The sequence below is a fragment of the Protomyctophum parallelum genome, assembly GCF_964188405.1.
Source record: "Protomyctophum parallelum genome assembly, chromosome: 13".
Classification (NCBI taxonomy): domain Eukaryota; kingdom Metazoa; phylum Chordata; class Actinopteri; order Myctophiformes; family Myctophidae; genus Protomyctophum; species Protomyctophum parallelum.
In genome coordinates, this window is record NC_139708.1 from 33,817,464 (window position 1) to 33,844,575 (window position 27,112).

The following is a 27,112-nucleotide window of genomic DNA, read 5'->3' on the forward strand; positions in this document are numbered from 1 at the left end:
TGTTTACATCAGGGTCCTCCATTTCAATTCATCAGAACATTTAAAGATTATAGAAAAATAAGAAAACCATTGTATTTCCCCTCCTATGCACAGCTGTGTGTGTGTGTGTGTGTGTGTGTGTGTGTGTGTGTGTGTGTGTGTGTGTGTGTGTGTGTGTGTGTGTGTGTGTGCAGCTGATTGGCTGAGCACAGAATGTGATGTATGGTGATGTATGATGATGTATGATGATGTAGGCTATGAGATAAGAGCGTCCCTCACTTCACACGAGTGTGATTATTTTTTATTACATTAAAATGTAGAACCTTTGCATAAATAATGTATATACCACACACATAGTTATTTAATGATAAAACAACAAAATAAAGATTATATGGTCATTGTTTGTTAAAGTATTATTTGGTTCCCTTTTTACTCTATCACCATTGTTAAAGTACGCCCATATGCCTGTACTCGACCATTGGTCCACAAAGTCACGCGATAATTTATGCATATAAAAACGCTTCCGCGATAACCGACACATTCTTTCTGTATCCAGTCGTCTGGCTGGAAGATGTGTCACCATGCTCCGTCCAGTCCACGTCGAAACACGGACTGTAATTTTACTGCATCTCTCACCAAGTGGAATATTAACGTGAGTATTAGTAGTAGACTAGTACATCACAATGTGATGGCCACACTACATATGCGAGATTGTATGCTGCGAGTGCCTACCATGACTCGAGCTAATGCTATTAGCTGATGCTAAACACGTGTGGTGCCTATGCTCTATCACCATGTCTTATCACTTGGAATCAGAACGTGGTTAATAATTTTACCATTCGAAATTATCTCGTAACGTTACTAGGTTTCATATCAGTTGAACTAACTTAATTTCCATGGACTTCACTAAGTTATGTTTACATTCTAATTTAACTAACTTAGCAGTGTCATGACTCATGGGTGGCTTATAGCCCAAAAGCAGTAAGCACACTTTATAGCCATTAATTGGAAGGAATACTAATAGTATATTTAACGTTATGAATATGTCAGTAATATACTTATTCATAACTTACCTGTATCCAGGGTACAAAGTTTGCTTGGTTGATCATTAGGTGCATGTTTTAAAGGTGCCATGTCCATTTTTCAGGCCTACATGGAGACTCTTGGACGAATCCACCTATCGTGAAATGGGCTGCAGAAGGTGAGCTTTTAAGCAGCATTACAAAAATAACCATGAGCGTTTATACTCTAGTCAATGATGAGTTGTTATCCCTGTCTGAAAATATTGTGTAGAAGATACATGTAGACTGATGACTAGTGTAGTGTGACTAGCTCCAGATCTGCATCGTAAAATGAGCTATTATTTAATGAAGTGTGGTCCTAACAGGATGCTGAAGTGAGAACTTGGAATTGTAATTATACTTATAGACTACAGAATCGGCTACTGTCTAAAAGACAAATGTGAAGGTATGTCTTTTTTTATTAAAGAAATTGTGAAACCTGATTAAATTGATCACATGACTAGTCAAATTAATACATTGTACATTGTAAATCAAAGGGTCTGGATATCTTCATGGCTTCATGTATGCAGCCTGTTTTGGATATTGCTCAGACTACTTGTGAATGTTCCACACATGTAATGCTGAGGGGAGTGGATGGACTCTGCTTACCAATGGAGGTAAATTTAATTTGAGTCTCTGGATGTATCTGATGCCTGAAGAGTCAATGATGATTTGTTTTCCCTATTAGTCCGAAGAATTTGTGTAGAAGATACATATAGCATCTGATGACTAGTGTAACTAGCTCCAGATCTGCACCGTAAAATGAGCTATTTAATGACGTGTGGTCCTAACAGGATGCTGAAGACTACAGACGGACCTTCCCACCATGATGTGTAATGCTGAGGGTAGTGGACGGACTCTGCTTACTGATGGCGGTAAGGATTATCTGAGTCTCTGGATGTATCTGATGCCTGAAAAGTCAATGATGAGTCATTATATCTTATCTGAAGAACAATGTCGATACCCCCCGCTGAACTGATGGCTTTGCTACTACAGCCTGGTATCTGGTGTCTTTTGGTTGCATAGAACCATCTAATCAGATGTGTCATTAACAGGTCAACACTTCCCATCCTACTCTACAGAATGACATGGACAGGAGTTATTCAGGTATTTGCCACTCGATGGTTCTTCAGTTTTCCATGGTTACAAACTTACAATGATGACTGGCTGCATGGGAAGTGCTCAAGATTATGCAGATGGTGAATCTTATCTGAGAAAAGCCTTCATATTTGGCACATATTTGGATGAGGGTTTTCTTCTTAGAAAATAAACTGATATTCTACAGGTTTGGGTGCATGTTTAAAATGGTTTAACTAACTTATTTTCCCTGAACTTCACTAAATTATGTTTACAATCTAATTGATTTACTATCTGACATACGCCATTCATTGTGATCATTGCCTGCTGAGTGGTTAATGATGATACATTTCTTTCCCCGTCATATCGACTATGGTGAGAAAACTAAAACGAAAAGCCAATTTTGTCTGAAACCACATCTCGGTAAAGCATTTTATAGTATATATTTAGTCTGCAGTGCCAGATTCGTTAGGTTTGCCAAAGCATAGCAATACAAGTGGGCAAGTAGTCTAAAGTCAACATAGTATGACAACGTGGTAGTTTGCATTGTCCTAAGACTGTTTAAGGCTATAAAGCACTTAACACAGGTGTAAGGGCTTTGTGTGCATACAAATGTACAGGACGATTATATCGCTCAATCTGGAGCTTCAAACTGGTTTAAACTAATGACTTTTGCAAATGGTAAGATCTTCCTTTGAAGAGGAAGGTGAAACTTGTTTTAGAGCTCCATGAGAGACTTGTTTTATTTAATGGCAAAAATTGCAACGTTTGGGCATAGGCCTATTCCTTTACAAGTAGTTCAATATTTTTTGCACAAACTCACTATCACTTGATTACATTTCATTTTTTGTGACCTCTGCAGGTAAATGGCATGATCTGCATTGAGGATCTCATCCATCAGATCTACAGTCGGAAAGAACTTCAAGTACGCCAACAACTTCCTGTGGCCTTTCAAGCGGTCATCTCCCTGTGGTGGTATGAACGAGAAGACCACACACTTTGTGGAGGGCGGAGATGCTGGCAACGAGGAGGACCAGATCAACAGAATGATCAGGAGGATGAACTGAAATGTCAATGGTGAGAAGAAAAGTATAATGCAGGAAAACAAAACTTTAATACATGGATCTTAAAGGGTAAGACCACTTTTTTTTGAGGTTTGGGTTGTGTAGTTACTTTGCCATGATGCAACTCCAAATGTGGACAATAAATAAAAAATAACTGCTCCAGTGATTAGAAATTGATAATTCAAAATGTGCTCCTCATTGACTTACATTGAAGCTAAAACAGCTCTCAAAGTCACTCTTTTAGTACGTAAACAAACACAAACAAAGTTGATTCAGACAATATTGAGCATCACCAAAACTCATGTGGTTTTATTTTTTCTTAAATGTTATCTTCCTGTTGATTTGTCCATTTTATTGGGAAGAAAACCCGGACTGGATCCGTGGATCCGGATCCAGATCTTCAAATGGACAAATCAACAGGAATCTAACATTTCTATGAAAAAATAAAACCACATGAGTTTTGGTGATGCTCCATATTGTCTGAATCAACATTGTTTGTGTTTGACGTACTAAAAGAGTGACTTTGAGAGCTGTTTTAGCTACAATGTAAGGCAATGAGGAGCATATTTTAAATTATCAATTTCTAATCACTGGAGCAGTATTTTTTTTTTTTTTCTTGTCCACATTTGGAGTTTCATCATGGCAAAGTAACTACACAACCCAAACCTCAAAAAAAGTGGTCTTACCCTTTAAGGCCACTGATCTAGGATTAGTGAGCGGTGAATATTTTCTAGAATTGTTGACGTTTGCTCAAACAAGTAGTATAGGGTTGGCAGTGGCGTCTTGGATGTGGTTAATGATGATCCATTTCTTTCCCCGTCTTATCGACCATGCTGAGTAACTGAAAAATAAGCCAATTTTGTCTGAAACCACATCTTTGCCATTTGAGACAATTTTGTCTCAAATCTGCTGTAAGGGTAGGCCTAATGGACCTTTTCACAGCCAACAATTTGATTGGTAAATGCAATTACAGGTACAGAAAAAAGTTAATCTTAATTGTGAGTTTCAATTGTCTGTGTCCATGCTTGTACACAATGCCTAAATGAAACGCCCATTATTAATGTGATTTCCCCTTAAGTAGTTGCATATCTGTCAAAATGTTAGAAACCAGGTTACCTGGCTTTTATAATCACTGTTGATGGCTGATGGTGTTTTCTACCGGTACCTCTGGCTGTGGCCTTTTTTGCAGTGTCATGGGTGGCTAAGCAGTAAGCACACTTTATAGCCATTACTTGGAAGGAATACAAATGTGTTATCTATCGGTATACTTGATCATAACTTATCCTGGTACAACATGTGTTTGCTTGGTTGATCATTAGGTGCATGTTTTAAAGGTGCCATTTCACCATTTTTCAGGCCTACCGGTACATGGAGACTCTTGGACGAATCCACCTGTCTGAAATGGGCTGCAGAAGGTGAGCTTTTAAGCAGCATTACAAAAATAACCACAAGCGTTTATACTCTAGTCAATGATGAGTTGTTATCCCTGTCTGAAGAATTTATGTAGAAGATACATGTACTGATGACTAGTGTGACTAGCTCCAGATCTGCATCGTAAAATGAGCTATTATTTAATGAAGTGTGGTCCTAACAGGATGCTGAAGTGAGAACTTGGAATTGTAATTATAGACTACAGAATCGGCTACAGTCTAAAAGACAAATGTGAAGGTATGTATTTTTTTTTATTTAAGAAATTGTGAAACATGATTAAATGGATCACATAACTAGTAAAATTAATACATTATATTAAATCCAATAGTTTGGATAGCTTCATACTGTATTATGCAACCTGTTTTGGATATTGCTCAGACTACTTTTTAATGTTCTACAGATATTCCCACTGTCGTGGTAACGTAGATGTGTAATGCTGAGGGAAGTGGATGGACTCTGCTTACCAATGGAGGTAAATATAATTTGAGACTAGATTAATCTGAAGAGTCAATGATGATTTGTTTTCCCTGTCTGAAGAATTGGTGTTACTGAAAGCCTTTCCTGTACCTCATACATTTTTGTAATAAAAGCAAAGCTAGTAATGATGGTGAGTTGTGTCTGGTCTATGATGATAACTCATGCACCACGCTGAAAATGTGATGTATAACTTAACCATTGTATCTGAGACCTCCCAGTACAGTTTTTGAGAGTGTTACGTAAAACCTTAAAACGTGTGCTTGTGACCATCAGTGTATTAAAATATCTTTATAGTTCTCTGAAATAGACTTGATTCGTCTGAGCGCTTTAAAGTTAGGAGCACATGGAAGAAGGAAATCCCTCAATGAAATGTTTTTTGCTTTTCAACCTCAGGTACATGTCGAGTGTCTAGTTGTATGTGGAGTGGATGGACTCTGCTTACCAATGGAGGTAAATTTAATTTGAGTCTCTGGATGTATCTGATGCCTGAAGAGTCAATGATGATTTGTTTTCCCTATTAGTCCGAAGAATTTGTGTAGAAGATACATATAGAATCTGATGACTAGTGTGACTAGCTCCAGATCTGCACTGTAAAATGAGCTATTATTTAATGAAGTGTGGTCCATACAGGATGCTGAGGGTAGTGGACGGACTCTGCTTACTGATGGCGGTAAGGATTATCTGAGTCTCTGGATGTATCTGATACCTGAAAAGTCAATGATGAGTTGTTATATCTATCTGAAGAACAATGTCGATACCCCCCGCTGAACTGATGGCTTTGCTACTACATTCTGGTACCTAATGGTTGTGTAGAACCATCTAATCAAATGTGTCGTTAACAGGTCAACACTTCCTATCCTACTCTATGGAATGAAATGGTCTGAAGGAGTTATTCACAGGTACAGTACCACTAAATGGCTTCAGTTTTCAGTAGTTTCAATGATGCTATTTTTCAATAACTAAATTATAACTTAATGTTTAAAACGCCAAAAGGGGTTCCCGCCCAAAATGGGTCAAGGCCACTGACCTAGGATTAGTGACATCTATCATGCAAGTTAGCTGTGAATATTTTCTAGAATTGTTGACGTTTGCTCAAACAAGTAGTATAGGGTTGGCAGTGGCTTCTTGGATGTGGTTAATGATGATCCATTTCTTTCCCCGTCTTATCGACCATGCTGAGTAACTGAAAAATAAGCCAATTTTGTCTGAAACCACATCTTTGCCATTTTGTTTCAAATTGTCTTATTTGCCACTGAATCTGGTTTTCTTAAACCAATAATCTACAGGAGTCGTTTTACGTTTAAATAAATGTGCCAATATGCATTTGTTTCAGGCCTCCATGACATGAGGACTCTTTAACAAATCTACACGTCATGAGGGCTGGAGGTGAGGTTTTAAGCATTACAAGAACCATGCTTTATACTCTTAAGTCAATGATGAGTTTGTTATCCCTGTCTGAAGAATTTGTGTGGAAGTTAATGGTACCTGATGACTTTGGTGTGACTAGATCCTGAATCTACATTGAAAAATGATCAAATATTTAATGAAGTGTGTTCCTAACAGGATGCCATTGCTGAAGACTACAGAATCGACTAAAGGCCTGTCTAAGAGTGGAGTTGATGGACTCTGCTTACGGATGGAGGTAAAGTTTATCTGTGGAGTCTCTGGATGTAGCTGATGCCTGAGAAGCCGATGAGGAGTAATTATATCTTTCTGAAGAACAATGTCGATAACCCCCGCTGAACTGATGGCTTTGCTACAACTTGAGATCTATCTGGTGTCTTTTGGTTGCGTGGAACATCTAATCAAATGTGTCGTTAACAGGTCAACACTTCCTATCCTACTCTATGGAATGAAATGGGCTGAAGGAGTTATTCACAGGTACAGTATTTGCCACTAAATGGCTTCAGTTTTCAGTAGTTTCAATGATGAAATGGCACTGGATTTGGCACTGGATCTGGTTTTCTTCGATCTACAGGCGTCTGTTTTACGTTTAAATTAATGTGCCGATATGCATTTGTTTCAGGCCTCCATGACATGAGTACTCTTTAACAAATCTACACATCATGAGGGCTGGAGGTGAGGTTTTAAGCATTACAAGAATCATGCTTTATACTTCAGTCAATGATGAGATTGTTATCCCTGTCTGAATAATTTGTTACTGAAAGCCTTTCCTGTACCTCATACGTTTTGTAATTAAAGCAAAGCTAGTAATGATGGTGAGTTGTGTCTGGTCTATGATGAGAAATCATGCACCACGCTGAAAATGTGATGTATAACTTAACCATTGTATCTGAGACCTCCCAGTACACAGTTTTTTAGATTTTTACGTGACCCTTAAAACATGTGCATGTGACCATCAGTGTATTAAAATATCTTTATAGTTCTATGAAATGGACTTGATTCGTCTGAGCGCTTTAAAGTTAGGAGCACATGGAAGAAGGAAATCCCTCAATAATGCAATATATTTTTGTTTTCAATCTCAGGTACACGTCGAGTGTCTAGTTGTCTGTAAGTCCACAGTCCTGTCATATTTAAAGCTACACTGATATGGGTGATGGACTGCTTACCAATGGAGGTAAATATTATTTGAGTCTCTAGATGTATCTGATGCCTGATTAGTCGATGATGATTTGTTTTCCCTATTAGTCTGAAGAATTTGTGTAGAAGATACATGTAGAATCTGATGACTAGTGTGACTAGCTCCAGATCTGGACTGTAAAATGAGCTATTATTTAATGAAGTGTGGTCCATACAGGATGCTGAAGACTACAGACAGACCTTCCCACCATGACGTGGATGTGTAATGCTGAGGGTAGTGGACGGACTCTGCTTACTGATGGCGGTAAGGATTATCTGAGTCTCTGGATGTATCTGATGCCTGAAAAGTCAATGATGAGTTTGTTATCCCTGTCTGAAGAATTTGTGTGGAAGTTAATGGTACCTGATGACTTTGGTGTGACTAGATCCTGAATCTACATTGAAAAATGATCAAATATTTAATGAAGTGTGTTCCTAACAGGATGCCATTGATGAAGACTACAGAATCGACTAAAGGCCTGTCTAAAGAGTGGAGTTGATGGACTGCTTACGGATGGAGGTAAAGTTTATCTGTTGTGTCTCTGGATGTATCTGATGCCTATAAAGTCAATGATGAGTCATTATATCTATCTGAAGAACAATGTCGATAACCCCCGCTGAACTGATGGCTTTGCTACAACCTGATCTATCTGGTGTCTTTTGGTTGCGTGGAACATCTAGTCAAATGTGGTGTTTACTGTTTACAGGTCAAGATGAGCAGATGGATTTGGGCAATCACCAATGCATCAGAGTTGACTCCATGCAACACCTCTATTAAAGGAGTTGAGGTATTTATTATTTACCATCTGTTTTTAGTCCTATTTTTATGCCTGAAAAGTCAATGATGAGTCATTATATATCTATCTGAAGAAGAATGTCGATACCCCCCGCTGAACTGATGGCTTTGCTACTACAGCCTGATATCTGGTGTCTTCTGGTTGTGTAGAACCATCTAATCAAATGTGTTTTTAACAGGTCAACACTTCCTATCCTTCTCTATGGAATGAAATGGGCTGAAGGAGTTATTCAGAGGTACAGTATTTATCACTCAATGGCTGTTTTCAGTAGTTTCAATGATGAAATGGCTGCATAGGAAGTGCCGTCTTATGCGATAACTGCAGATGGAGAAATGCTATCCTCGCGTTTAGCACTCAACCTGGCCTTTTTTTGGGACTAAACTATTGGTATATTTTCTTTTACAGGTGACTGCACAAGTTTGAGAAGAGCAGATGACTGGATATGGCAATCGATGGAATTTGTGCTTTTTCCTACCTCAAATTGCTTTCTTCAAACTCTGGTGTCAGCCGGTCGGTGTTATAGTTAACATGTAATGGAACTGTAACCCTAACGTGGGTGATTTCCACCCGACAATTGTTTTTGTGATTTTCATTATGTTGCTGATGTCTGAGGTGGGTGTGTTGAAATATTAAAGGGTAGTAACTCAAGTTACCATGTATTGTTGTTCTTTAATACATTTTGATCTTTTACAGAATATTTTACATCGGGTAAAATATAGGCCTACTCTGGTTTAGTGTTCTAGTCTTTTTTAATTAATCCTTGTTCAGAGAGGGTGTGCTTATAGCCTGTCTCAATGCCTGGGACCTCTCTGCCATGTATTGGTATTGAGGAGAAATATTTGATGGAATTTATTGTGTTGGGTAAAACATGTTGTAAGTAGGTCTGTCACAGAATCATCCGATTGCAAATTTTCCATAATTCACCTGTCTTTTTCTAAAATGGTTGCAAGCCTGTAAATCTAAAGTGGCTCATGGTAGGCCTGCCACAATCTGAGTTATTGTAATATTCTTCTTAAAGTAGTTTACCTTGAAAGTAAATTAATTTAGCCCCTGGACAGTTCTGATGTTTACTGGTTGTTAGTGTCTGCCCAGTGCTTTACATTTGTATGACAATCGAGCTTGATCAGGACAGCCCTAGTATAGGGCATAGTGGCTTATTGCCAGAAGGCAAAGCTATATTTTTCAGCTTGACTTGCTGAAGTGATGGGCAAATAATGAAGCTTATGTTATGAAGTTACTTGTCAAATGGGTTAATTTGACGCTAGTGACTTCTCCTGGCGAAGTGCAAGACTGCATCTAATTTAGAAGGCCATTTGGATGCTTTCAATAGACTGAAAGTTTCTGATTCAGGCAACATTGGTATATCTAATTTGCAAAAAGAGAAAATGGTGTTTGAAAAGAGCAGGGTGATTGTGCATGTGGAACACTCAAATTGCATACGATTGTCAGATTTCAATTGAAATGAAGCGGGTTATATAAAGATTCAAACCCTTAAGTTTGTTACTGTAACAAAATGTGTTTAATCGCAAGTTTAATACTTTGTATTGCACAGATTCCATGCATCGTTGAAAGTTAGTAAAGCATTGTTGAAGCAAGGGCAGGCCCCCTGGATCAATCCATGTCATGAGTTTCTTGGTCTATATTTGCGGCAATCTGTACCAGTTGCTGCTTCGGACGTAGCAGTGGTTCTATGTAAATGTACAGGTACAGTAGTGTTGGACGGGAGGAATAGTACGAAGGCTCTAGTCTACGTCTACCTGGTGGGGGCTCCTCACTGGCAGCCAGTAGGCTAACAAACTAAATGATTGGCCACTTGATACATAAATAAAAAATAGCTCTTCAAAAATGTTTTAAAATTATTGAACAGATATGGTATATACAATTAAACTTTGATTTCATGTTCAAGTAAAATAGGTTATAGTGGAGATCCTTTAGTCACGCTGTGTGGAAAGCTGAACTGTAAGATGTGCTCTTAAGCGTGTCCAAGAAGAACTGTTCGTCCTGCAGGTAGTCACGGTCCTACAGAAAGAAACAGCGTTAGGACATATATTATGAAGTAAAGATGTTTGAATGTTTTTCTGTCATCAGCTCAAAGAGTCACCTTCTCTGCAGTGTGCCTGAGCAGAGCCAGTCTAGCCTGAAACTCCGGGGATCCAGGGATGGAGTTGGTGTTGGGATCATTCACAGTAGATGTCAGCAGAGGATTTGGCAACACTAGGCTGAAGTCTGGTGATACAAATAAAAAATATTGGCTACTTGCCTGATATACAAACCCACAGGCTATTTCATAGTTACAATTTGAAAATGGTAGAAAATATGTAGCAAGTAGCAATTCAGGGGTCTGGAAACAGGCACTTGGACCCCTGGAAGCAGAGTTGCTATGAATTTCCTTCACCTGTGAACAAGGGTGGAATTGGTTGTGGCAGTGATGTGAGAGGAACAGTCTGTCTCAACTTTTCCCTCCGGATATCAGTCATCCTTAATCGCTCCTGCAAAAAGAAACACAAGATGCTAGTACAAAGTTACAGAGCGAAATGGATCCAGTGTATCAATTATATAGCATACAATACAGACCTGATGAAGTTGCTGCTCCTGTTGCCTCAGCCTCTCAATTTGGGTGTGGATACTTTTAAGCCTGGCCTGGTGTTCAGTCTCCACACGCCTTGCCTCCTGCAAGGCCTGCTCGCCCTCCTCATACTTTTCTGCAGCCAGCTACAAACACAAATAATGTGTTTAGCGATAACACTGGTCTACTGTATCTAAAGCGTTATTTATAGTCTGATTTATTGGTGGTGAGGTGACCTCCGCAACTACAACATGTACTCGTCACCCCAGCCCTTCTCTCTGTTTTTACTCACCACCGCTCCACGTTATTACAGCTCCGGTCACCACCGAAGCAGTGGTCACCTCACCACCGAAAATCCAGACTATGAATAGGCCTTATAAGTGCAGGAATATGACATTCCTAGATATATACATAATTAATTTCCTAACTCATTACATGTTGGGGTTTTACCTTGCTGAAGGCCTCCACCTCATGTGCACGTGTCTTGAGTCTCAGAGCTGTACCGCTTAATCTCTCTTTCTCTCTCTCCAGTTCCTCCCTCTGTCTGTCCAGGGTCTCTCGCTCCCGCAACGCAGCCTCCTCTTTCGGTTTGAGCTCAATGGCACGAAGTCTCAGGTCTGCTTGTTCCTGGAGGAAGAGAGTGACCGTTAATGATTGCAGCATTTGAGGCAGTGGTATAAAACCATTCTGCTGAATTGGCTCGGGTTATTTCTGCAGCGAAACAGACCTGTGCCAAGCTGATAATGTTGCCCTCTCTGTGGGCGTCTCTCTCCATGGCCCTGCTGGCCTCCCGCTCAACTCTCTCCAGCCTCTGCTTCTCCTGGGCATGGAAGTGACTCCACTCGGTGGTCAGCTTCCTCCTCTCCTCTGCGCAGTGCTGCATCACTGACTGCTGTTCCTCCAGCAATGCACTCTGACGGATGGAAGTGAAATGAGGGTAAATTGATGAGTGCAAACGCTTAGACATATATGTATTGTGTTCAGACATTTACAAAAGCAAAAATGTTGCATCACATAACCCTTTCCCTTGACCATGTCTGCACGTTCAGTCGAAAATGTGCTATTTTCCAATGTTGAAAGGGTCATTGTGAGTAAACAATGTAAAGGCATTAGCGACTACTGACTACTGTCTGTAGTCCTCCATAACCACTTTCAACTTGGCATCCCTATTTTGGGAATGTCATTACAGGAGAAAACTGTCATAAATTGTTACAAATAGCAAATATACAAGCTGACAACACATCATGATGTGATGCATTGTGAGCTTGTAGATTGGCTATTTTTGAAAACCTTTGACAATTTAAAAACATTGTCAGTGAGGTTTAAGAGGTTAACCTTAGCTCGTTCCAGCTCCTCCCGTTCCATGTTTATGTGCGAAGTCATGGAACGCTTCTCCTCTTCCAGGCCTCTAAGTGCAGACTCCGCCTTGGCTTGCTCTGATGTGACCCTCCAGCGTTCCTGAAAAACAAATATGTAAGGTTCAGTGATTGTTTGTGCGCACGCACGCACATGTGAATGTGCCCGTATGTGGTCTACATCTTTTATGTATTAAAGTAAATGTGTTAGTACTGGTATATAATGTATTGATAACTGACACAAACTATAATGACTTATTGTGGTTCTGATTGGATGTTATTCACCTTTTCTTGACATTTGGTTCAGGTAGAAAAAGCACAGGTAAACAATGCAAAAAAAAGGCTAAACCATGTGAGGCGTTGTTTTAAAGATGGACACCCATTACAGCGCCTTCTACCACAACAGGATTACTTAGACTTTTCATTAACTTCTTCTCAGAACCTGACCTTCTCCAGTTGCCGCTGCTGCTCGGCCAGTTGAGTGTCCATCCTGGCTATGAGCTCCTTGAGTCGGGATCTCTCCTCCACCATGGCTCTTTGCTGCTGGTCAAGGCGGTCCTGCATTACTAAAAACACACATCGAGACATACAGTTTGTCATTTCAGTCAAAATATTTAAATGAATATAAAATGAGCAATGCACATATTTGGTTTGGCAATGAATGGATTCGTCTGATTCTTGGTTTCAGTATAAAACACCAGGGTTTTATACTGTTTGTGGGCAACAGGTGGAAGCCAATGAAGGGAACTTAAAAGTGGGAGACGTGAAAATGTTGGGAATTTGAAGACCACAGGCATTGCAGTATTCTGGAACAGTTGGATGGGCTTAAGTGCATACCAGGAGGCCAATAAGGAGGGAGTTGAGATGACCGAGGCTCTGCACATGTCTCATGTTCATTTAAGCATTTAGCAGACTCTCACATGAATGACATTGACCAGTAAGTGGTAGAGTAAATAGTGTGCTAACCGCTCACAACATCTAGTTGTATTTGTCTTGTGCTGGTGAAATCAACAGCTGCCCTAAAACATATTAACAAGTAGGCTACAGACTAGTACAGTACTGTTACTGTCACTGTCTGCAAGAATGTGATGTTATTAAATTGACGTTCACTTAGCTTGCTTTATCATGCCCTTAAATAGTGCTTGTACTTGGAACTGTTTATAAACATTTTAGATCATTAGTTGAAATGGGTCCGCCGTGCACTGTGGTGCTAAATGGTTTGAATTTTTGTGAGAGAAAACTGCAGTAGCCGAGGCTTGTAGGACCCGCAGTTGTGGGGATATGTTTGTTTTAATTTAAGTGATTTAATCATGACAAGCTTTGATGGGTTAATTACTTATTATATTGCACCATAATTCATTCAATGTTTCGTACAGTGGGGGGTGCACGGTGCCTTCCCGGCCCGGTATTGACTTGTTCTGCCAGTGGTGTGATCCTATTGTGTATGTCCATTGTCCAATACAACTTTCTTTTCTTTTTTAAAGATTTGTTTTTAGCTTTTCTGCCTTTACTGACCAGAGAAGTGGAGAGAAGGTGAGAGACATGCAGCAAAGGTTGTCAAACCTCAAACACACGACACGCTGTCCATTACAACTTTCTCTGTGTGTGTGTGTGTGTGTGTGTGTGTGTGTGTGTGTGTGCGCGCACCTCGAAGTTGCTCGTCCCTCTGCCGTGCACCCTGCTCCAGGCCTTGGGCAGTGTGCTCGTGAGTGCTCTCCACTCGAGAAGATATGTGTCCCAATCGCTGGGAGAACTGCTCCATCTGCTCAATCACCACCACCAGAGACCTGATGCAAAAGTGCATGTAGCAATGTTACACAAATCTCATAATCAACATCATTGCAGTCACAATAGAATCTCTATTATATACACAATTAATAACTTTTATATATGAATAAAACTTTAACATAAGCAAACAAACAAACAAACAATATAACCCAATATGAAATGAATACAAGCCAGGCAAATGTCTTAAAAGGATAAACATAACTTGCTAGTCTGTAATTTTATTTGGAATGACTGATATTACAGCATGCAGTGTAATAGGAAGAGTAATGCATTAGCAGCTCGTTGAGTTGGGGTTGTGTAACCCAGGTTTATAATTGTATCTCTGTATTTATTTGTACAGTATGGTCACGGTACCATCTGCATCAGTACACATGCATTTGTATGGTCACGGTACCGTCTGCATCAGTTCACAGCTCATCACACCGATCACTCACTCAGTCACACCAGTTTGGAATCAGCAATCATCACCACACCCTAGTATAAAGCACAGCACTTTTGTCTCAGTCAGTGAGGTGCACATCACTGCCTGTGGCAGGTCTGTAGCCCTTCTTCTACAAACATTTTTACCATTTTACTCTTCATTACAAAGCATTATATTAACACTGATACTGATGATGGTTTTAGACCTCCAAATACACACTGGTGAACAGAACTGATGAGCTGGATGAGCTGTAGAACCTGAACTGAATTGGTGAGTTTATTGTTTGAAATGTTTGAAGTGTTTTGTTGGATTTTGGTTATTTTCATTTGATGTTTGAAACTTAAATGATTATTTGATTTTACATTTGGACAGAAAATAATAGATTAGAAGATAGAACAGGATTCACCCATGCCATGTACATGGTTAAATTAAGTTATAGGTGCCTGCTTTGTATGCATGCATAGCGTGATTATGGTGACTTTGGCGCCCCCATCTGTTTTCATCCACGTACTGATATTTCAATAAAGCCTCTCTAAAAGCCTGGACTTAACCTCTAACCTGGTCTGTGATGTTGCACTGGTGACTGCATCAATCTCCTCATCCTTCAACCTCTTCAGTCTCTGAACCTGCTCTTCATAGTCCTTCTTCATCTCCAAGATGGACTTCCTGTCAGACAAACAAGGAGAATAGAATACAAATACAACACAAATTAAGTCCATGTTCACAAAATGTATTTATGGTTTACATACACTGTAGTATTGACTTTCTGAAGCATTAAACTGAATTTATATAGCAACCATATGGCACATTCATTGACGGACAGAAAATTAATCAAATAAAATGGTAGTAATCGAATTGACGGTTCAATGTAAATATTTCTAATATTTGCTATTTACAACTACACCAGTATGTAGTTGGTGTCTTTGTTCAATATTACAAAAGGAAAAGTTATGTTTCAAATTTCTGGGTAACAGCAATTACCCCCCCACACACACATACACACACACAACTTTCTAATTGTTTCCAAAACAGTTGGATTCCTTTTTGTAGGTCAGCTATTTGTTGCTACTTTTGCGTGACACACAGAAGTAGGGCATGCATTCATTTACTGGGGGAAAAAACAAAGTTGAAATATGAAGTTTCTGGCCTACAGTGACCATATGGTTGGTTCACTAACTGTCTGAGCCACTAGGCACCCCAGCATCAAACCATTTTCAAAAGTCTAGATTCAGATAACGTGTAAGAGCATTCACCATCTTTTTGTACTTTATTTATTATTATTTCGCTGTCACATTATGGTCTACTCTAAATTAATTGTGCAGCTGAACCAAATAAACAAAACATTATCAACAGCTTACATGATTATGAAAATAATCTTTAGTTGCAGCCCTAAAAGAAGAGTGTATGTCAGTAAAATGGACAGTACAGTTGTCCACAATGTACCTCTGTAGGTCCCTGAGTCTCTCCACCTCACAGTCTCTGTCCTGCTGAGCCTGGGCCAGTCTGCGCTGTTGCTGAGCCTGCAGCTCCGAGCGCTCCTGCTCGGACAGCTGTGTGACCATGGCCAGGCGTTCCATTAGGTCCTCGCACTCCTGGTGCGCCCGCTCCTCCCGCTGGGCAGCCTTTTCCTCGAGCAGCTTTACGCGAGCCCTTGAAACGCAGAGAAATATTTATGCTTCAAGCTTGTATGCAATGCGAGCCAGCATGGGGGACATATGCATAATTAATATATATGTTAAGAATGTTCATGAAGTACCCGCGTGTGTTCTGCATGTGGGCGAACACGCATGCATAGAAACACACACAAACTGTGTGGTTTGACTAGAACCAGTAAGTATTGTTAAACACGGCACTTATGATTTAAAAAATAGGCAGTCTACAAGCTCACAACGCGTAGTAATTGGCTATTTTGAACATTTTGAACGGGGCATAAATGGTTAAGCGTTAAGTTCTAATCTAAACAGAGTCCAGCAGTGAACTCATACTTATGCGCGTTCTCCATGAGTTCCGTGTCCTGTTTGTGTCTCTTCTGAACGCTTTCCAGCAGCATCTGGCTCTGTTCTCGCTCCAGCTGTAGCGTTTTCACCTGGACAAGATAAACAACAGATGTACATGATGTCCCTAGTGAGGCTAGCATCTGATACAACAGTACATGACATTTACAGAGGAAGAAAGAGGTCCACTCAGTTGAGGTCGAGGACTGCACAATAAACACATTCTATGTCAGTGTCTTTGTGACGAATATTCCCAATAGACAGGATTAAAGCAAACATAAAATCTCACAACTGAAATATTGTATGCCCATTGCAAGTCCTAATGTGCGTAATTTGTGTGTAACGCGCGCACACTAGTGCTATTTCCTAAACAATTAGCAAAATATGTACTATTATTATTACTATATTAGTAATGTTGTTCCTGCTGTTCTACATACTGCAAACCAGGTTAAGAGCTCACAATCCGATACCATTAGGATTTTATGGAACAGTGACAACAGTGTGTGAAGCTGAAGCATGACCAAAAGCTTCACTTGTCTGTTGTGCAAAAGTGAACAAAAAGCAGGATAAAAAAATCTCGGACCAAGAACAATAGTGTGTTGCCTATAGCAACCACAATAATAACAACTGACAGGCTATTTTCAATGGTCAAAACAGTGGGTTGGGCCCAGGCCGTAGCGTAACGGTCTGGGCACCGGACTGGTAATCCAGTCGCAGTGTGCCGCGGGTTCGACTCCCGGACCCGACACGGCCTTTACTGCATGTCATCCCCCCATCTCTCTCCCGTTTCCTGTCCGCCTACTGTCTGTCCCTTCAAAAATCAATAAAAGGCGTAAGCCGCAAAAAAATATCTTAAAAAAAAAAAAAGAAACAGTGGGTTGTGCACAACCAGTTTGTTGCTGGTGCTTGAAACTGAATGTCAGTTTAAAAGAATACAAGTCTGCACAACAGCATTGCTCCTCAGTGTTTTGTTTACTTAAACAGAAATTGCCGATTTTCACTGTGCAACATGCTCCCATAGAAGACATTCGTGGTGACTGAGAACTTTAATCCATGAAAGATTAATCACTAATGAAAATGATTGAGATTGCTATGAATAATGGACAGGCATTGAAGCATGTTTGCTGTCCCGGTCTGGCCATGTACACACCTGTCCCTCCAGCTGGATGATGCGAGCCTGCACATCTCCAGATTGCTGCTCCTTCTCCTTTCGTCTCTGCAGGTAGTCTCTGTCCACAGCGCCCCCTAGGGATGACGACTGCAGCAACTTTGGTGGAAAGAAGAAATAAGTCAAGAATTGAAAAACATCGAATGGATGCTCTCATTTTGAGAATGTCATTTCTACCTCTTCACTGAGGCTCGGGGAGTCTTCCTGCTTTGGCTGTCGGACCTCTGAGCTTGAGGCCACTACAGCCTTCTTCCTGCTCATCCGTGCTCTGGTTAGCCAGTCATCTTCAACCTCTTGGTCATCTGTCTTCTGACCCATGGGAACCTCCGGCTGGCTGGGTTTGGAGGCGTTGGGTTCAGATGCGGTTGCTACTGCCATTTTCACTGCTGCTGTGGTGCAAATACCAGACACGGAAGCTACCCGTTCTTCGAAAGGAGAGGATGGCGGTTTTGGCAACTCCAGTACGTTCTTTGGCTCTTTGACATCTTCCTCTGGATATTTAAAGTCATCATCGTCGCTTGCTTTGAGACTCAGCCAGTCAGCTGCAGAGCGTGGATGGGTAGTGGTAGGGTTGGTGGCCGATGCAGGGGTGGAAGGTTTGGGGTTCTTCTCTGGAGCAGAGACACTGACATCTTCTGTGGAGAACCTGAGAGAATCATTACAGGTTGTGAACCTTTCACTCAAAACACACACATACACTGTTCACTTGTTATTATACAATAAGGAGGTAAGATGTGCTCTACTTAAATATCTGCAATCTCACTTACCGGCCACTTTATTAGGAATGCAATTTCTAATCATTCAGTTATCTTTCTTCCCCATTCATGATGCGTGCATGCCTAAATGAGAGTTGATGCGATGTAATTGGCAGTACAACGTTACATAAATGTGCAGCTGGACAGGCAGACCTAATATAGTGGCCGGTGAGTGTGTATCATAGACTGTAAAAAATATGGACAAAGCGTTCCCCGGGTCTAACATGAACGTAAAATGAAGCCTGTAATAATATGCTAATTCCTGATGTAAGTCGCCATCTTTGGTACCAGCTGGCCATTGGCTGGCTCCGTTTTGTATACCAGCTGGTCATTGGCTGCCCAGACAACGAGGCGGGACTTCCCCCCTTCTTCTCCGTTGGTTTTTATTTTGACTCGAGTGGGAGGGGAATCCCGATCATAGACTGTAATGGTAGCCACGCCCCTCAGAACATACGCGATGGTTTTTTTTTCTTTATGGTCATTTTTTTAATTAATGGGACCATAATTTTCCAAAAAGAATATTATGACATTAGAAATGAGACTTTAAACTAGTGACTGGAAGAAGAAAGTATTCATGACCATGTTTATTAAGGTAATACAGTCTAGGTGAAGTTGGGCCAAAATACATGGGCCTCTATGGAGCTATGGGGCTTTTTGGGTCCGGTCCAGCGCCACAACAGGCCATTATATGAACTACCGATTTCAAATGAGGCTTCACGAAATATCTGGCTGACTGCCCCCCTGGTGTGTATATATATATATATATATATATATAAGACCTGAAGCTTGACTTCAACCAACCTGACAGACTGCCTGCGCGAGCGGCGTCCCTCTGGAGTGGATCCCAATGTGGGTCGATAGGAACCAAATGTGAGGTCGTCTTCTACAAATGGCTCTGTAGATTTTCCATCAGCTTTAGTATTGGCGGTTCTCTCCTGCTCCTTCTTCTCCAGAGGCTGAGGCAAGTCTTTTCTCTCTGCCGTGGGTGGCTGGTCAAGGTGGCGAGGAGACGTCCCACGTTCCAGAATCTCATCAAGCCTGGTGCGAGCTCTCTGCACGCGCTCACCACTATAGACAGACATGAGGAATTATTATCTCTCATGTTATTGTTCCCAATGGCTGTCTAATGGTGGTTTTATCCATCCATCCAATGAAATGTTACCTTTCCCGGATGGGCCTAGGACTAGGTGCAGCCTCCTCCTTTTTGGGACCGTCTTTTGTGTGGTCAAACCCCAGTTGACTCATTATGTCATCGTCGTCGTCGTCAAACGTAAGCTCCTCTCGTTTCTTTGCTGTGTTCACCGGAGGAGCTACAATGCAGACATACAATGCAGACATAATGTTATGTCAGAGGCTACGTTTCAGCACCGAATATGGTTCCCCTCGAAATACACCAAATATACAGGACCCACCTATTTCCTCATTCTTTATGGTAGGGGATAATGAAGGAGATAATATGGATTTCTCAGGTGGAGTCTTCTGCATTCTGATTTTAGGTTCAGTCTTGGTTTCATCCGGTAGGTCAGCAAGCGGGTCAACCAAGGGGTCATCTAGTTCTGTGTACAGGTCAGGAACTTAAGTATGTTTGAATGATAATCTGTTTGCCTGCATCTGTTTGCCTGCGTCCACAGGCTGGCAGATAATTTAAATATTGAATTACAGTATGTGTAAATATATTCTATAGTCTAACTCTAAAAGTAAGTAAGTACCATGTGAAAGTATTGGGCTCAGCACAAGTTATCTGAACCCAAACAGACAACATCTTGTAATATCTTACATTTTACCCAGCACTTATAAAACGACAAACATTCACATTTTGCTGTAGATGTAAACAACACATTTTAGAAATGTTTACAGCACTACTTTTATTACTAAAATGTAATTTGATTAATTTTCTGTTGTGAATTGAATTGCTCATTACAGCCCCAGTTCACTCACTGTTAAAGGTGAACTTCTTGTAGCCCCGTGCTGGTGATGTGGCCACAGAACTCAGCTTGTTCTCTTTCAATGTGGTTTCATCTGGGTGAAGGGAAACACAGCTCAGTTTTTTAACTGTTACTAAGAAAAACAGCCAGCCCTGGTATGGATTAGCTCAATAGCTTCAAAACTTCAAAGCAACACTGGAGCACATAAAAGTTCCCAAACTATTCTGTACACCTTTCTAGCCACTTGGTAGTTTGCATTGTAGATAGACTATGTATAGAACAACAGAATATTGAAAATTCAACATTTAGCAACATTTGCTTTTGGCTATTTTCCGTGCAGAGATTTGGTGTAGGGGGAAATAATGAGCGGACCTGCTATAGAGCCCTATATAGGGGACTCCGGTCAACTAATTATGCAGGGTCTAAGTGGTTAAAGAGTAGAGGCACAACACAGCTCAGTCACTGGAAAATAGTTACGCTATTATGGTAAAACATGATATTTGGGTCTGGTAGAACATAGCATTGCAGAGTGAAACTTGTTCCTCTGGGATTGAAGTGAACTTACCGTCAAATTTGGGCAGATCAATTTTAGGTCCACCATTACCTAGGGACTTTGTCTTTGCAGGGGCTGAACTAGGCTTTTTCTTTGGGCCAAACAAATCAGCATCCATCTCATCCAGGTCCTGCACAAAGACAAACACATCAGTGTATGTGGGTGAACATGTGTAGGCCACATCATCGCAGTTAGTCCTATCACAAATATTACATAATCACATAATCGCAATTATTTGGGATAATCCATCTGATCCATCTGTACAAATTTAAACAAACAGTAGCAGTAGCTGATCTAGAAGTTCACAACTTGTTGCGAGGCAGCACATTGTGAGATTACAAAATAATTTAATGCATAGTTTGTTTTGCCCATAGAACATTATTCATTTTGATTATTGGTTCTGATCATTGTCAGTCATTTGTCTGTTCTGTCCAATATTTGTTTAACGCCTAAATGGAAAACAAAGATATTTTTTCTATTTATTTGTTCCAATGTTCAATGCCAATGATAATCGCAATCATTTGTCCGGCAATTAATAGTCACCTAAAGTTTCATGATTGTGATGGACCTTTATCTGAATTTTGTTTCATGATTACCTTTAGGGTCTTCAGTATGTCATTTGGATCTGCCTCCGAGACATCAGAGTCCTGGCAGGAAAATGTGCGAATGAAGCAGAAATTATTATTATGCATAATGTGTACATAATAATATAATATATATATAATATAATATATAATACATAATATTTCTTGTTGAAGTCCTGTTTTTCATTGAATTGGACATGAACACAAATCAAGACTCAAGAAGAATTCAACCTGGAACACAGTAGGGGTGCAACAGCTAACTTAAAAAATAATTGATAATTGTTCATTGAATAAAATAATCAATTAATAACTGATCCCTATTTTGACAGTCATTATAGGCAAACCATTTCCAAAATGCATGATTAGCTCTGCCCACAACATTGTTGTAGCAACAAATAACACACTTCTCGATTATTCGATGAATTATAAAAAACGATTTCATAGAATAATCGCTAAGAAAATAGGCAATATTTGCTTGCAGCCCTAAAATACAGCTCTGAGGTCCACACTTTCCTAATGGAAAGAAGAACCCATTCCCAGTGTTACCTCAGTATCCCTTAATGCTGCTTCCTCAGCTAATGGAAAGAAGAACCCATTCCCAGTGTTACCTCAGTATCCCTTAATGCTGCTTCCTCAGCTAATGGAGAGAAGAACCCATTCCCAGTGTTACCTCAGTATCCCTTAAAGCTGCTTCCTCAGCTAATGGAAAGAAGAACCCATTCCCAGTGTTACCTCAGTATCCCTTAATGCTGCTTCCTCAGCTAATGGAGAGAAGAACCCATTCCCAGTGTTACCTCAGTATCCCTTAATGCTGCTTCCTCAGCTAATGGAAAGAAGAACCCATTCCCAGTGTTACCTCAGTATCCCTTAATGCTGCTTCCTCAGCTAATGGAAAGAAGAACCCATTCCCAGTGTTACCTCAGTATCCCTTAATGCTGCTTCCTCAGCTAATGGAAAGAAGAACCCATTCCCAGTGTTACCTCAGTATCCCTTAATGCTGCTTCCTCAGCTAATGGAAAGAAGAACCCATTCCCAGTGTTACCTCAGTATCCCTTAATGCTGCTTCCTCAGCTAATGGAAAGAAGAACCCATTCCCAGTGTTACCTCAGTATCCCTTACTGCTGCTTCCTCAGCTAATGGAAAGAAGACCCCATTCCCAGTGTTACCTCAGTATCCCTTACTGCTTCCTCAGCTAATGGAAAGAAGACCCCATTCCCAGTGTTACCTCAGTATCCCTTGCTGCTTCCTCAGCTAATGGAAAGAAGACCCCATTCCCAGTGTTACCTCAGTATCCCTTGCTGCTTCCTCAGCTAATGGAAAGAAGACCCCATTCCCAGTGTTACCTCAGTATCCCTTGCTGCTTCCTCAGCTAATGGAAAGAAGAACCCATTCCCAGTGTTACCTCAGTATCCCTTGCTGCTTCCTCAGCTAATGGAAAGAAGACCCCATTCCCAGTGTTACCTCAGTATCCCTTAAAGCTGCTTCCTCAGCTAATGGAAAGAAGACCCCATTCCCAGTGTTACCTCAGTATCCCTTGCTGCTTCCTCAGCTAATGGAAAGAAGACCCCATTCCCAGTGTTACCTCAGTATCCCTTGCTGCTTCCTCAGCTAATGGAAAGAAGAACCCATTCCCAGTGTTACCTCAGTATCCCTTGCTGCTTCCTCAGCTAATGGAAAGAAGACCCCATTCCCAGTGTTACCTCAGTATCCCTTGCTGCTTCCTCAGCTAATGGAAAGAAGAACCCATTCCCAGTGTTACCTCAGTATCCCTTGCTGCTTCCTCAGCTAATTCACTGAAGAAGTTGACAGATGACCTCCTAGAGAACGAAATATCTTTCAAGTCAGACTGGGACAGTAATAGCAATTGGTTGCGCACAATACTGTGGTACTTTATTTTCTTTTACTTACTGGTTTATTGGTCCTCTACGGGTTGGATTTTCCCTCGATTCTGATGAATGAATAATTGAAAGAAGATGGCATATAGTAATCCATGACATAGATGTAGTGTAGTATGACAACACTGACAAACATGGTATTTCTAAGACATACCGGTAAGTCAATAACTGAATATGCAGCACTGTGTTTACTTACTACTATCCACAATCAGGTCATCAAATAAAAGGTCATCTTCTGAACCTGGGGGACACATGGTCATATATATATTTTTTCTGTGCTGTGGTCACATGATTATCTTCATGTGTAGGTATAAATTAACACTCAAACTTACCCTTGAAGGGTTTGCTGTTCTGCTTTGAAGCCTGCAAATAATGTGAAAAAAGGAAAAGAATATTGAGGATATCGACAAATATGCAGTCATCCACAGTTTGGTTGATTGAAGTATTTATTAACAGTTTGCAGAATTGCAGTACATTTGAAGCACAACTCGATACAAAAACTGTTAACTGTCAGTGGACGACATCCATAAAGCATTACACAGGAGGGTAAGAGGGTCCACCATTTTCAATTCATCATAAGTTAAGAATAAAGTACAGCAAACGGATGTAAAACTCTAATATAATAATAATGCCAATTAAACGGATCATGATAAAAAAAATACACATCAAACAGACATTAGCTGTTTAATAAAGTATGACTTGAAGATTTACCATGCTGAATCTCTGCTGCAAGCATTCAAATCAGATTCAGCGTCCCCCGTCCCCTTGGTAACCGCACTCCTGCGGCCATAGGGCGTCCAGATTCCTAGTCTCGTTTCCTAGTAGATTGGGCGATCAGTGTCATCTTCTGGTGTTTTATCCATTGATGGGTTTTAACACAAGTCTTAAAACCGGCTTTAAATGAATGCTAGCTAACGGTGGCTGTTACATTAAACCTCACACTGCACAGTTGTTACGTCCAATAGTTTGTGATAAATTATAAGCGCCCGCGGTAAATTTCAGGTTGATGTTTACCACCTCCTTATTCCACGCTAATTACACAAGTTTGTGTAATTAGCGTGATTTGGCCTCGGACGTACAATAGATTCACGCATTTGGCGCAAGCCTCACGTCGACTGTGGTGTTCCTTGTTCCTTGTTTACAATTTTCTGTTGCATTCTGGGTCACGTAGTTCTAAGAATCTGGGCAGACCGGATTACCAGACTTCACTCGAGACCTTTGCTTGAGAATTCCACATTTCCACTCTCACAGCACAGACAAGTTAGGCTATTTAAACGTATTCTTTTTTTTAAACTGCTCGTTTATTATTTATTTTTCAAAAACAATGTTGAGACTTGAGTTCTTGGTCATTTGTTTTCAAACCCGCCACAGGGTGGCATCTCAGTTTGCTTATTTCTTTCATGAATGGAGTTTATCCTAGACAAGAGTCTAGGCTAGGGTAGTCCTAAACTAGACCTATCACAGCTCCGCTTCTCCTTCAATTCATCCCCCTCTTCAGGACCACTCAACAGGCTTTGCAGACGTTTTAGAGTCAGACCTAGCTCTAGCTGCAGAGTGGTAGAGCCTCTAAACTGCAACATTTAGAGAGTTTATTTGAGACGTTTAGTCGTTTTTGACAACCCTAATTTCTAGAGGCCCTGTTCACTCCTTTGATATTGAAGATGGGGGTTCTGAGGGCCCTATATTCGTTCTTTGCAGGACAGAGTCTTCACCCAAAAAGCACAGATAATTCTGGCAGAGGTTTGTGGGAAAGACACACAAAGAGAATGTTGGCAAAGCAATAAACAATATTTTTTAATCATCTGGCATCTGCTTAATAATAATATGGCATTGAATGCAGCCATGGCTGCATTCAATGCCATATTATTATTATGCAGTGAGACAGCTCACCAGATGTGTATCTTCGGAGATGAAGAGGGATTACTCAGGTCTCACTTTATGCCCGTGAGAAAGGGAGAAATGGGAAGGTATACAATGTGGCATGCATAGAAATCAATCATGTAAGGAAATAATTGGCAATCGGTGCATATATCACCTGGATTCAGATAAAGTAAACCAACCTGCCATGAATAAAAACAAATCCACAGAAATCCTAAAGTGAGTTTCTCTGTTTATCCTGCACTTCATGACCTGCACTCAACAGGCTTTGCAGACTTTTCAGAGCAATGCTGCGAGTGTGAGCGCTGGAGTGGAGAGCCTTCTGACCAGAACAACTTAGAATTGATTTGAGACATTAGTCAATTAAACAATGTCAAATTCTTTAGAGGCATTTGTTCACTTTTTGATATTTGAGAAACTAGGGAATAAAAACAACATTTCTAAAACAGGTAGGACTGTTCATGTAAAACATATTAGATCATGATTCATGAAACAGTGGGGATGAGAATGGCAGTTTTTTTCCATGTTAAAACATCTGGCCTTTTAAGCAAATAAAGTAAATGATGTAAATTAATAATAATAATAATGCATTTATGACCCCCAACTCCACAACTCATACATACACCCACAAGCCAATGTTACAATATCCAGTCCAAACAACCCATGTCTAGTTTCCTATAGGTCAGCTTTTACTCAGCTTTAGCACAGTCTGGTGTAGCTACTAGCTATAGGGTATCTAGATACACTCTGTTGAATGAACCATACTCTAAATAGCACCCTTATATTGAAAGTAAAGCTGCTGTGGCAACCTTTGAGAAACAAGGAAAAACCAAATTCCTCTTTGTTCGAGACAGAGGCAAGACTGAGTAAAACTGCAGGCGACGCAGAGACGGAACCGATGTGGCTGGACTTGAGTACTACGTCACTAAATAACACACATGTAACACAATTATTCACCGCCTGATCTTAATACGATTACGTTTTGTGCAATGCTGTGCAGTACACTCTCTGCCCCACAGATATTTTTAGCAGATCCATTTTTAAATGTGTCTTTTACTTATGTTGTAATATTGTGAGCCTGTGACTGCTGAATGGTGATCTGATTTCATTGAAGGCTTTGCCAATGGTCATTTTTTCCTTAATGAGTTTCACAAACAACCCTCTGAATATGAAGAAGATCACAGTGGTCAATATAGTGTATATTATAGTCTATAATATATAGACTATAGACTATATAACAACAATGGACACAGAACACTGTCATCCTTTTATGTATTTATTCAGACGGGGAAGGTGAAAGGAGCAAGGACACAGGAGAAATAAAATAAGTTTTTATTAACAGTTTGCACAACTCAGCACAACTCAATACAAAAACTGAGACGTACAAATATACACTTCTATTTATCCAAAGAACAGATTTCCTCATAAAGGAGGTCAAAAGGGAAAAGAAACATATACAGTCAGGGTAAAAAAGGGTGGGTGGGGGGGGGGGGATTCAGATTTTACGGGGCCAGTTTCGAATTGCCTAAACTAGGTAGGGCTACAGTAAAGGTTTGTGCTTTGATTGATTGAAATATTTATTAACAGTTTGCAGAATTACAGTACATTTCAAGCACAAACTCAATACAAAGACTGTTAACTGTGAGTGGACGACCCAATTAAGCATTACACTTGTTTACAAGAGGGTCCACCATGTTCAATTCATCAAAACATTTAGAGACGTACAAATAGACACTTCTATATAGCTAAAGAACAGAGCAGGAA

The 27,112-nt window shown here is 40.4% G+C and overlaps 1 protein-coding gene and 1 long non-coding RNA gene across 2 annotated transcripts; one reads left to right on the forward strand and one right to left on the reverse strand.

Moving 5' to 3' along the window:
- Positions 1–534: 534 nt before the first annotated feature.
- Positions 535–9,006, forward strand: LOC310869321. Its single transcript, XR_014570147.1, has 17 exons — positions 535–631; positions 1,127–1,180; positions 1,367–1,446; positions 5,013–5,084; positions 5,483–5,539; positions 5,720–5,759; positions 5,932–5,988; positions 6,423–6,475; positions 6,653–6,731; positions 6,914–6,970; positions 7,116–7,168; positions 7,576–7,667; positions 7,848–7,934; positions 8,112–8,189; positions 8,377–8,457; positions 8,645–8,701; positions 8,872–9,006. It is a non-coding gene; the product is annotated as an uncharacterized lncRNA (long non-coding RNA).
- A 1,079-nt stretch (positions 9,007–10,085) lies between these two features.
- Positions 10,086–24,566, reverse strand: fbf1 (Fas binding factor 1). The gene is made up of 25 exons (XM_083779940.1): positions 24,182–24,566; positions 23,803–23,833; positions 23,667–23,711; positions 23,484–23,523; positions 23,335–23,392; positions 21,588–21,638; positions 21,004–21,121; positions 20,452–20,532; positions 19,926–20,069; positions 19,676–19,823; positions 19,315–19,581; positions 17,936–18,404; positions 17,741–17,857; positions 16,582–16,682; positions 16,040–16,246; positions 15,155–15,262; positions 14,035–14,174; positions 12,835–12,953; positions 12,368–12,490; positions 11,760–11,945; positions 11,483–11,659; positions 11,041–11,178; positions 10,862–10,955; positions 10,568–10,692; positions 10,086–10,485 (listed from the first exon to the last, which is right to left on the reverse strand). Exons 1-25 carry the CDS (start codon positions 24,182–24,184, stop codon positions 10,402–10,404), a joined length of 3,174 nt encoding a protein of 1,057 aa, XP_083636066.1. The 5' UTR covers positions 24,185–24,566; the 3' UTR covers positions 10,086–10,401.
- Positions 24,567–27,112: the final 2,546 nt, after the last annotated feature.